The sequence below is a fragment of the Pelobates fuscus genome, chromosome 11 (genome assembly GCF_036172605.1).
Source record: "Pelobates fuscus isolate aPelFus1 chromosome 11, aPelFus1.pri, whole genome shotgun sequence".
In the NCBI taxonomy this organism is placed as follows: Eukaryota; Metazoa; Chordata; class Amphibia; order Anura; family Pelobatidae; genus Pelobates; species Pelobates fuscus.
Window position 1 is genome coordinate 82,007,764 of NC_086327.1, and position 12,113 is coordinate 82,019,876.

At 40.9% G+C, this 12,113-nt stretch overlaps 1 protein-coding gene across 1 annotated transcript in view; it reads right to left on the bottom strand.

The window, feature by feature from the left end:
• Window positions 1-1,164: 1,164 nt before the first annotated feature.
• The window catches only part of CBL (Cbl proto-oncogene), a 53,623-nt gene continuing 42,674 nt past the window's right edge, over window positions 1,165-12,113 (bottom strand). Inside the window, exons 13-16 of the mRNA XM_063437112.1 lie at window positions 6,153-6,302; window positions 5,871-5,968; window positions 5,395-5,568; window positions 1,165-4,138 (exon numbers count right to left, since the gene is read on the bottom strand). Coding sequence (XP_063293182.1) covers window positions 3,879-4,138; window positions 5,395-5,568; window positions 5,871-5,968; window positions 6,153-6,302 — 682 coding nt within the window. The 3' untranslated portion in view covers window positions 1,165-3,878. The remainder of the gene's footprint in view (window positions 4,139-5,394; window positions 5,569-5,870; window positions 5,969-6,152; window positions 6,303-12,113) is intronic.

Below are 12,113 nucleotides of genomic sequence, written 5' to 3' on the forward strand. Positions count from 1 at the left end.
TAGCATTCAAGACTTTCTCCCCCCAGCCCGCAAAAAAAACAATGGTTAATTGTGATTAAAGATGTAGTATATCACTAGCACAGAATCTGTGTGTGCAACTGAACTTTCTAGGTCTGCATAGAGTAAAATCATTCTATCATTGTTATTCACTAAAGTGAGAGTTGATGGAATTTCCAATGAATTTTAAAATTAAGTGCCAAATTGCCAAATCTAAAAAATTATTTATATCAGCTATGCTACCAGTTCCGCTACTGCAGTTTTAAATTTTAAATTCGTTTGGGACTCCCAACAAGTCTCACTTTACTGAATAACTGTGTGTCTACACATATATTCCGAAACAATATATACACACACACACACAGAGACCCGCTCTCTGCAAAATTAATACTAACCAAAAAAATAATAAAAGAAAAGCTTAAAAGCAAAAGCTGTTCTTTGCCAAAAAGCACATTCACAAGTTAACATATGGATAGAAAATGATGGTACTTAACATAAGAATGAAAATGAACACTTATTTTTGAATAGGCAGTTTACATGCTATAGCTGGCAGTGAATAGTCACTGGTTTCATTCTACCCTGCAAACTTTTATAGGGAATGACAATATGAATTAAGCTGTACATTATTGGATCAAAACATCAGAAAACTGAAAACACCGCATATGAGCAAGCCATGCACTGCAGGGTTTAGCTCAGGAGAGCTAACGGAAGCTCTTAACAGGAGCTTATAGCTCTCACTTTCTGGCAGACATCAGGTAAGAAGTCAAACTATTAAACAATGTACATACACCATAACCACTACAGCAGGGGTGCCCAAAAAGTAGTTCCCCAGATGATATAGAACAACTCAAGCGTTTAGAATGACAAAGCATCATGGAAGCTGTAGTCTTAAAACATCTGGAGATCTACCTTTTGGGCACCTCTGCACTACAGCGTGCTGTAGTGGTGATGGTGCTTGAAGTCTTCCTTTAAAACCCAGACTGGCAATGTCCATGACTTTTCATATTTCAATAGAACAGGTATATAGAGCGTGGTGCAATAAAGTTTGGGCCACCCTATACTTGGCAGAAATGTTTTCTTGATAGATAAATCGCTATATAGATAAAATAAAACATTTCTGATAAATACATACACACACACACACTACAGGACACAATATACAAAAAAAAAAAAAAAGAAAGAAAAAAAAAAAAGCTGGGTCCCAATCTAAACGGCATCACAATTAATGTGTGTTAAAACAGCATTTGTACGTTTTCATGGTTTTTCCATTGTTTTTCCATTTCCACTCCATTACTCTTAGCATTATATATGGGGTTTATTTCTCCAAACACTTCCTGTTTGGAGATATGGCTTTAATTTGAATTGTTCGTTGTGGTCCAAGACTTATCCACAGTGTGTGGAGGCATACAAATGTACACACTTATTAATGCACAAACACACCAAAACAAAGCACATAGTTGGGATTAGCAATAAAGCCATAATAAGAATACATTCAGCATACGCCTTGTTTTAATATTAGAATTGAAATGTCTGTTATACATAATTTATTCCAAAACTGCAGAGTGTGCGACTAACTTTTTCCTGCAGGTGTTTTTTTTAGCACCAACAGAATTCTGAGGAAATTGAGATATATATAGGAGTTTGCATGGCTGCACATAATTTATATATATTTATTTGTATTTTATATACACATACACCCACACATACAGACACACACAAATACATACGTGAAGAATATATATACACACACGCATGTACATATGCAACATAGAGCTAGACATAAATGCAAAAATAAAATTATTTAGGTTACACATAACGCATACTGTGAATTCATTCTTTCTGTACATGTAATTTGCTGAATGTTGCATGGAGACAGTGAGACAGACAGAATGCAGCATGAAGATGATGCAGCAGTATGTGTGGGCCCTTAACAAGGCACTCTAAGCACAATAATCACAGCAGCTCACGGCCGTAGTTAACACTCTGTGGGTGCTTTCCCCCACACTTCTTGACTACTGCATGGCCCTTTATTTACTGAGTGAGAATATGTTAGCCCAGTACTCGCAGTCCATTACGACCAGACATAATTTGATGGGCTAATGCACATCTACATTAACAGAAGACAAAGCCGTGGTCTTTACCAAAAACCTTAAATGGTTTGAAATAAACATGGAAGCGGTCAGACTGTTTGACTCATAACCAATACAGTGAGCTGCATGGATTATGGTGCTTAGACTGCCCCTTTAAATATGATCCAATATAAACTGCCACATCTCCTCCTCTCCAGATCTTCACAGCAAGAGGCCCCCTTCCCCAAGAGGTGCATTCACTGAGAGTGGAATAAACTGGCCAATTTGGATAATTTTGCAGATACTGGGTGTGTTTTACAGTTCTAAAGGCAAATTTGAATTTAATGCATTGAATGTTAACGAAATTAAATTGTTATTTAAATATGTTCCCATAAAATAGAGATGTTAAACTGCATTTCCCTAGATGATGTTGAATTCGACTCCACCAACTCTCTACCAGCCAAAAGCTCAGAAATCATTGCCGAAGTTGTCGTTAAGAGCTGGATTCGGCAGTGTGACACTCCTGGCTTAAAAGTGCTGCAGTGTTCAAGAGAACCCAGTTAACAGCAAATGAAAAAACAAATCAGAGACTATACATATAATATTTAACGCTCTGCCAATTGTATGCACTCATATGTAAGTCAGCATTCTATTTTTTAGTACGGACTTGTTCGGTTTGATTTTCAGAAAGCAACGCAACCAAATTTGTTTGCCCAATATAATCAGCTTTGAACGCACCTCATTCTTGTCCCCTTGATTCCACATCAAGACAGAACAACCCCACACTTCCCCTTTTGCCCTGAGTTTTGTGGCAATAATGCACAAAAAAAAACAAAAAAAAAAAAAGGGTAACAGACACCCAAATCCCTGGAGTGCTTTATTGCCTCGAGTCACACGTTAACTTCAAAAAAAAAAAAAAAAAAAAAAAAAAAAAAAAAAAAAAGCAGGTAAAACTGAAAAGGGTTAGGAGATCCTGCTAATAATGCCTTTCAAACAATCCAGAAATGCCTGTTCAGATGGGATAAGCTGGCATTTTTCACCACAGGCAATGTTATTCAGTCAGTGATATCATCTACTACTGCACCCGAGCAGGGCTGTCCAGATTACAATTCTCCTAGCTGTACTTGGACCCCAGTGGGATGTTCTGTGGGCCCTACACTGCCTATGAACTCCTTGCTAGCATATAGTAAATAGCTTCTGTCCCATCAGTACAGGAATATAACAGAGCTAAAGCCCACTATATGAAAATGTTGGACATGGCTACACTAGAAGAAGGTACTTACTAAATCCCATTCAATTCTATAACGGGGATTTTAATAAAAATATTTCAATGAAAGAAAAAAATGTGTGAGAAACCTAATGAGCTCATCTCACACACCTCACCCTGGACCAGGCAAATAGAACATTCCTACAACTTATTCAGACAGGCAGAGAAAGAGGAGGCATGTGGGCTCAATATATCCATGAATATAGCCCAAACCAAATCCAAGCCCTGCAAGCCTGAACATTGCGCAAGATAGGCAGCAGATTACAGGTAGGGGAAAGATGGAGGGAATCTGAGTAGCAATCAGATTGTTTGCAGATCACCTGACTTATTAATGCTGATTGACAAAAGGCAGGCTAGCACCCGTACCCTGTATGCGTCCAGTTAAGGGTCCGGCTGTGGGCTGATCTCTCAAGTTCCCTGTACCCACACCTACCCCCACTGGTTGCGGTTGCCCTTCTGTTGCCTATGTACTCAAGGAACAGAGGTACACTCTCCCTGTTCATCTCTCCTTGAACTGGGTAAGGAGTTAATTTGGACCTCAGCTGCTATGAGGCCACATGAGGGGGAGTAGGAATGGCCACAAACTCACGAAGGATGTTGCGGGCCATCTCAATATTGTTATGGGCAATAAGCAGGGCCTTGTTAACGTCCTGTTGGGAATAACCTTGGCTTAACAAACTTTCAATCTCGCTGGAGAGAGGTGCTGGCAAGGTATCACCAGCTGCAGCAGATCTGCGTTCGGAATTCATCCGTCTGGGGAAGGGCTTCGGTGGACGTTCAGGGACCTGAGAAGACTCCAGGAGCCCTAAAAAGAAATAATATTTTACTAAACCACTATATTATGTTTTGTATGTATTATATGTTTTTCATACAACATTTTTGCAAGTTAGGAAAGGTGATTAAACTTTGCGGTGCATATCCCATGTGTGTACTGAATGACTTCTAGATCATGGTAAAAATTCCAGAGGATGAAAATTTGAATTCTTACTTATGGCTGGTTGAGGTTTAACAGGGGGGTAGGAAGACTAAAATTAATCTTAAAGGACAACTGTAATAAAAAATTAACTTCACATTTAAAGTTTATTGCATTTAAAGGGACACTTTAGGCACCCAGACCACTTCATCTCACTCAACTAGCCTGGGTGCTGTGTCCCTAGCTCCCCTTAGGCCTGCAATGTAAAACATTGCAGTTTTTGAGAAACTGCAATGTTACATTGCAGCACTTAGATTGCCTCTAGTGGCGAGCAAAGGGGGGCGCTGTAGGGTACTATAGTGCTAGGTATACAGCTTTGTTTAACTTTAATTAGGTAGATTTCATAAAAATGATGTGTTTTGAGAAAATAATCACTTTATCTGGCTGAGCATCTATATTGGTTCAGACTCTACTGTTAAATGACCAACTCCTGCAGTTTCACACAGAGCAATCCGTTCTGCCGGATGGTAGATGAGAGGGGAGGCACGTTACCTTCATTATAATAAAATGGAGGTCTTATTGACCTGCATAGGAATTTTTTTTTTTTTACATTTTAATTAACCCAGACAAGGTTTTGCAAAAGGCAAGTAAATGATAATTTACAAACAAGCATCCTGCAAAATGCATTTGGTTTATCATCGGCCACCACGCGGTCGCAATAAATCTGATTCCAGTGCTGTAAATTGGTTTGGATGTGGATATTGGTGATTTTCCAAACTAATGTTACAGAATCGGTCCGATAAACCAAATACTGACAGCATTTGGCTTTAATAAATTTGAGAATGAATTGCATCCGCTTTGGCCAATCTTATTCACCGAATATTGTCCCTTTGGACAAAATCCGGTGTTTAGTGAATAATCCTGTATATACTCCAACATTGCGGAGGCTCATCTTTGCTCAAGAAGAACGAGCAATTTTCTGAAGTTGGCACCTATGGAACATTCACATGGTGACATATACAAAATGTAAGTATTTCACAATTTTGTGTTAAACTATATAGTAAATATCTAGAAAATGTTTTCCTGTTTGCTGCTATAAATACTACTGTATTATGATACATTACATTGTTCCCACTATACCCATTCACCTGCTCCAGGATCCCTAACCACTGTTGATTGACTGAAGGCAGGAGAGGCATCAGAAATATCTGAGACTGTGCGGCGGGCAGGAGCCATAGGCACATGGGGCTTTGGTATGTCATATCCATCATCATCGTCGTCATCTTTAGGACCATTTGCAGAAGCTGCAAGACATTCGTCTGCTGTGTGAAACACAAAGACATCACAAAATGTTATTTTGTTTTCTGTTTGTATATGGACCGAAACACATGGGAAACCTCTAAATGAACAAACCACATGACATGCACCCTTTAAAAATCTTAGATTTTACATGATAAACGCACTGTATGCGGGACATGAATCCTTGGCTGTATTCACTTGCTGCTAAATTCTATTCTGGAATTCTGGTTGCTCATAACCAACGATGAACAAATCTACAGACTTAACCCCAATGGAATCTACTCTTCATGCTGGATTTCATACACGGCGTTAGCAACTTTCCTACCTTCCTCTTTCCCAGGCTCCACAAAGATGGGTGCAGCTTGGGATTGGATGTTGTACATGGTCTCATAAGACTCCCTTTCAATCTGGTGCTCAGGTGAACTGTTTGTGAAGAAACAAATAAAATTTGTTAACATCTTCTGTTAACACGATCCTTCTCTAAGGTCAGCATGACATCAAGCTCTCATTAATCTCACACAAATATATACCAATACCCTGCTGACCATGTGTTCTCCACTATAACAGGCATAATTTGACAATTCAAAGATTCTATTACCCCACTTACCAGAAAGCAGGCAATGCGTCTAATGGCCTTCTTGTTTCAGATTTTGGTAGTACAGATGGATTTACCGGCCTTGATGAAGGACACATATATTCAGAATCTTCACCACTGTCTGAATGATTCCCTGCTGAAGGCTTTGGCACCATAAATGGCCTGAGCGAATTAGAAAGGTCAATTAAAAACAGCACGATGTCAGCCAAATCAATTCCTATAACAATTTACTATGGATCTTTATATACAATATAAAGCACTTCCTTTCTACTGGAGAGGAAGTAACAGTACTTGTGTAAGGGTATGATGGTGCCAGATACAGGAAATTGCAATAAAATATGAATATTACAAGCTGAACAGTTCGAGAGGAAGGAGAGTGATAGCATAATCATTTTGCTACCTATTTCCTAAAATATAAGCTTATCACTGCACTGCTGGTAAAACAAACTATATTGATCATGGGTAAGGCCTGTTTTTCCAGCTTGTGAAATAATGTTTACATTCTACTACAACTGTTTGATTCTTTAAATTCTAAATTCCTCATACCAATTTTCTAATGGGATATTACACACATACACACACACACACAATGTATATCTATCTACACACACACACACACACACACACAATGTATATCTATCTACACACACACACACACACACACACACACACAATGTATATCTATCTACACACACACACACACACACAATGTATATCTATCTACACACACACACAATGTATATCTACACACACAATGTATATCTACACACACAATGTATATCTACACACACACACACACACAATGTATATCTACACACACACACACACACACACACACACACAATGTATATCTACACACACACACACACACACACAATGTATATCTACACACACACACACACACAATGTATATCTATACACACACACACACACAATGTATATCTATACACACACACACAATATGTATATCTATACACACACACACAATATGTATATCTATCTACACACACACACAATATGTATATCTATCTACACACACACACAATGTATATCTATCTACACACACACACACACACACACACACACAATGTATATCTATCTACACACACACACAATGTATATCTATCTACACACACACACACACACACACACAATGTATATCTATCTACACACACACACACACACAATGTATATCTATCTACACACACACACACACACAATGTATATCTATCTACACACACACACAATGTATATCTATCTACACACACACACAATGTATATCTATCTACACACACACACACACACACACACAATGTATATCTACACACACACACACACACAATGTATATCTATCTACACACACACACACACAATGTATATCTATCTACACACACACACAATGTATATCTACACACACACACACACACAATGTATATCTATCTACACACACACACACACACAATGTATATCTATCTACACACACACACAATGTATATCTATCTACACACACACACAATGTATATCTATCTACACACACACACAATGTATATCTATCTACACACACACACAATGTATATCTATCTACACACACACACAATGTATATCTATCTACACACACACACAATGTATATCTATCTACACACACACACAATGTATATCTATCTACACACACACACACACACACAATGTATATCAAACTACACACACACACACACACACACACAATGTATATCTATCTACACACACACACACACACACACACACACAATGTATATCTATCTACACACACACACAGTTACATTTCTAGTTAAAAGTACTGGAGGTGAAATCCTACAGATTATGGCAGACATTCTGCAAAGTCACTGCACCAGGCTCAATCAAACCTAGACAACAGATCACTATGGCCAATAAAATTACCCGAAAACCCAGCAAAAGCTAGAGATGCAACATTTCCCGAACTTTTAAAGTCTTGGGAAAAAACATTTTCCGGCGGAAATGGAAATTTTAAAACCTTTAAAAAAAAAAAAATTACAAATAAAAAATGCAGAGTGGAGTAGTTTTACAAACTTAAAATCAATGTGTTACACTGGGAAGAAGAAATGCAGTGCAAAATTTTGGAACTGGGAGTTTAGAAAGCTGCTGGTCCCTGGCAAACAGTGGGCTCCAGGGGCTTCCAATAGCCACCATATTCCTTTCTCTACACACTTTAACCCCTTAAGGACCAAACTTTTGGAATAAAAGGGAATCATGACATGCCACACATGTCATGTGTCCTTAAAGGGACACTATAGTCACCTGAACAACTTCAGCTTAATGAGGTTGTTTAGGTGAGTGCTACAGCTACCCGGAGCCTTTTTCTTGTAAGCACTGTATTTTCTGAGAAAATGCAGTGTTTACATTGGAAGCTTGGAACACCTCTTGTTGCAGTCAGACGGCCACCAGAGGGACTTCCGAGTTCAGAGGCCCTAAAAAGGCCTCTCGTCCGATGCATTCTGGGTGAATGCATCAGACGGGCTATCAGCACACAAAGCACTGTGAACGCGCTTTGTGTGCTGATAGCCTGTCAGCACTGCTGTGGGCGTGGCTTCAGCTGACAGCTGAAGCCCGAACCCACAGGGATGCTGTCTGGCCACAATAGTGTTTAAAGGGGGGGGGGGGGGGGGGGGGGGACACCTACTCTCCTCCCCCCCCCGGCCCCCACCCCTGTGCGGCGGGTGGGGGCCCTAAAATAAAAAATAAGGGGGGGACATACTGCCCCCCCCCCGGCCCCCACCCCTGTGCGGCGGGTGGGGGCCCTAAAATGATAAATAAGGGGGGGACCTATTGTCCCCCCCCCGGCCCCCACCCCTGTGCGGCAGGTGGGGGCCCTAAAATAATAAATAAGGGGGGGGACCTACTGTCCCCACCCCTGAGCGGCGGGTGGGGGCCCTAAAATTATCAATAAGGGGGGGGGACCTACTGTCCCCCCCCAGCCCCCACCCCTGAGCGGCGGGTGGGGGCCCTAAATACAAAGGGGGGGGACCCTAGTTAACCCTCCCCCCCCCCCCCCAAAAAAAAAAATATCTCCCTACCTACCCCCCTCACCCTAAAAATAATGAGGGGGGACCCTTTAACTAAAAACCTGTAAAGAAAAAAAAATAAGATAAAAACAACTTACCATTCGATGTTTTCTTTCTTCTAAAATCTTCTTTCTTCAGCCCCAAAAAAGGCCAAATAAAAAGCCATAACAACCGACGAAATAAATAAATTAAAAAAAAACCCGAGCGCAAAAAAAAATAATCCATCTTCACCCATGGAGGGCTCCGCGCAGACTGAGCTCCGCAGGGCGGGGGAAGACTTATAAAGCCTTGCCCCGCCCTGCAATTAGGCTAAGAACACTCTGATTGGTGGGTTTAAGCCAATCAGAGTGCTCTTTGTCATTTTACAAGCTTGGGAAAGTTCTTTGGAATTTTCCCACGCTTGTAAAATGACACAGAGCACTGTGATTGGATGGATTTCAAGCCATCCAATCACAGTGCTCTTTGTCATTTTACAAGCGTGGGAAAATTCCAAAGAACTTTCCCACTTGTAAAATGACACAGAGCACTGTGATTGGATGGCTTGAAATCCCTCCAATCACAGTGCTCTGTGTCATTTTACAAGTGTGGGAAAATTCCAAAGCTTGTAAAATGACACAGAGCACTGTGATTGGATGGCTTGAAATCCATCCAATCACAGTGCTCTGTGTCATTTTACAAGCGTGGGAAAATTCCAAAGAACTTTCCCAAGCTTGTAAAATGACAAAGAGCACTCTGATTGGCTTAAACCCACCAATCAGAGTGTTCTTAGCCTAATTGCAGGGCGGGGCAAGGCTTTATAAGCCTTCCCCCGCCCTGCGGAGCTCAGTCTGCGCGGAGCCCTCCATGGGTGAAGATGGATTATTTTTTTTGCGCTCGGGTTTTTTTTTTTTTTTTTATTGTGTCGGTTATTATGGCTTTTTATTTGCCCTTTTTTGGGGCTGAAGAAAGAAGATTTTAGAAGAAAGAAAACATCGAATGGTAAGTTGTTTTTATCTTATTTTTTTTCTTTACAGGTTTTTAGTTAAAGGGTCCCCCCTCATTATTTTTAGGGTGAGGGGGGTAGGTAGGGAGATATTTTTTTGGGGGGGGGGGGGGGGGGGAGGGAGGGTTAACTAGGGTCCCCCCCCTTTGTATTTAGGGCCCCCACCCACCGCTTAGGGGTGGGGGCCGGGGGGGAGACAATAGGTCCCCCCCCTATTGTGAATTTTAGGGCCCCCACCCACCGCTCAGGGGTGGGGGCTGGGGGGGGACAATAGGTCCCCCTTATTGATAATTTTAGGGCCCCCACCCGCCGCTCAGGGGTGGGGGCCGGGGGGGGACAGTAGGTCCCCCCCCTATTGTGAATTTTAGGGCCCCCACCCGCCGCTCAGGGGTGGGGGCCGGGGGGGGACAGTAGGCCCCCCCCCCCTTATTGATAGTTTTAGAAAGCGAGCTGAGCTGTCAGACAGCTCAGCTCGCGAACGCGCATTCCGCGCACATGCGCGGTAAAGCGCTCCGGTTCTTCATAGGGCGGCTGTCAATGCCGCTCTATGAAGAACGCGATTGGTGCAGCGCGAAGCCGCGCATACGCACCACTTCGCCATGACGCTTCTCTCAGAGAAGCGTCCTATTGGGCCCCGCGATTTCGTCATTTTGAGCTGGGAGCTCGGCGCTGGAACGGAGGTAAGTTTTTAATATAAAAACACCTCGAATTTTTTTTTAATTAAATGTAAGTTCATATAAAAGCAAGAAGGAAGGCTGGGGGACCTGTCTTTCTTGCTTTTATATGTTGACTATAGAGTCCCTTTAAGGGGTTAACAAGGAGGTTACATGCAGAGATCTTTCAGGATTTACTACATGAAGAGGATACTCAACAACATAACCACACAAAATATAACAACATGTGGGCTTGTTTGTTCACCACTGCATGCACACTTCCAAAATATTCCAATAGTGGATTTTATTGTTATTAGGAAGGTTGGGAAACCATGCTTGTGGATGATCCCAGGTATGTAACTAAGGAAAGCATTAAGGGACACTATAGTCACCTGAACAACTTTAGCTTAATGAAGCAGTTTTGGTGTATAGAACATGATTTTCTTATCCCCTGCTGTGTTAATAGCTTGATAGACCCTGCAAGAACATTCTGTATGTGATTAACCCCTTAAGGACACATGACATGCGTGACATGTCATGATTCCATTTTATTGCAGAAGTTTGGATCCTTAAGGGATTAAAGTTCGATTTAGAGATTGAGATACAATTATTTAAGGTAAATTACATCTGTTTGAAAGTGAAACCAGTTTTTTTTTCATGCAGGCTCTGTCAATCATAGCTAGGGGAGGTGTGGCTAGGGCTGCATAAACAGAAACAAAGTGATTTAACTCCTAAATGACAGTGAATTGAGCAGTGAAATTGCAAGGGAATGATCTATACACTAAAACTGCTTTATTTAGCTAAAGTAATTTAGGTGACTATATGGTCACTTCTCAAGTCTATGTTTATAGTTATTACATTTACAATGGTTGTTTAACCCCTTAAGGACCAAACTTCTGGAATAAAAGGGAATCATGACATGTCACACATGTCATGTGTCCTTAAGGGGTTAAAACGCATGTTCCTGTTTTTTGCTAAAGCTAAGAGAATATTTGAATAATGAAAAAGCCACCCCACAAAAACAAACAAAAAACAGACCACACCAAAAACATAGCTATTTTACAAAAATGTAAGAATGGGCTTGTGGGAAGCTCAAAATTCATTAATTTATATAGTACATAGCAAAATTATGATCATACATTATTCCAATGCAAATGTGGACAAGCCATTTATAACTACACGAAAGAATGTTCTTTCTCAGTTTGTCCCATCGGTCAGATTATGGTGACCTCTCACTGCACATAATAACAGCAACTTCCACACAATCTTTTAACACATA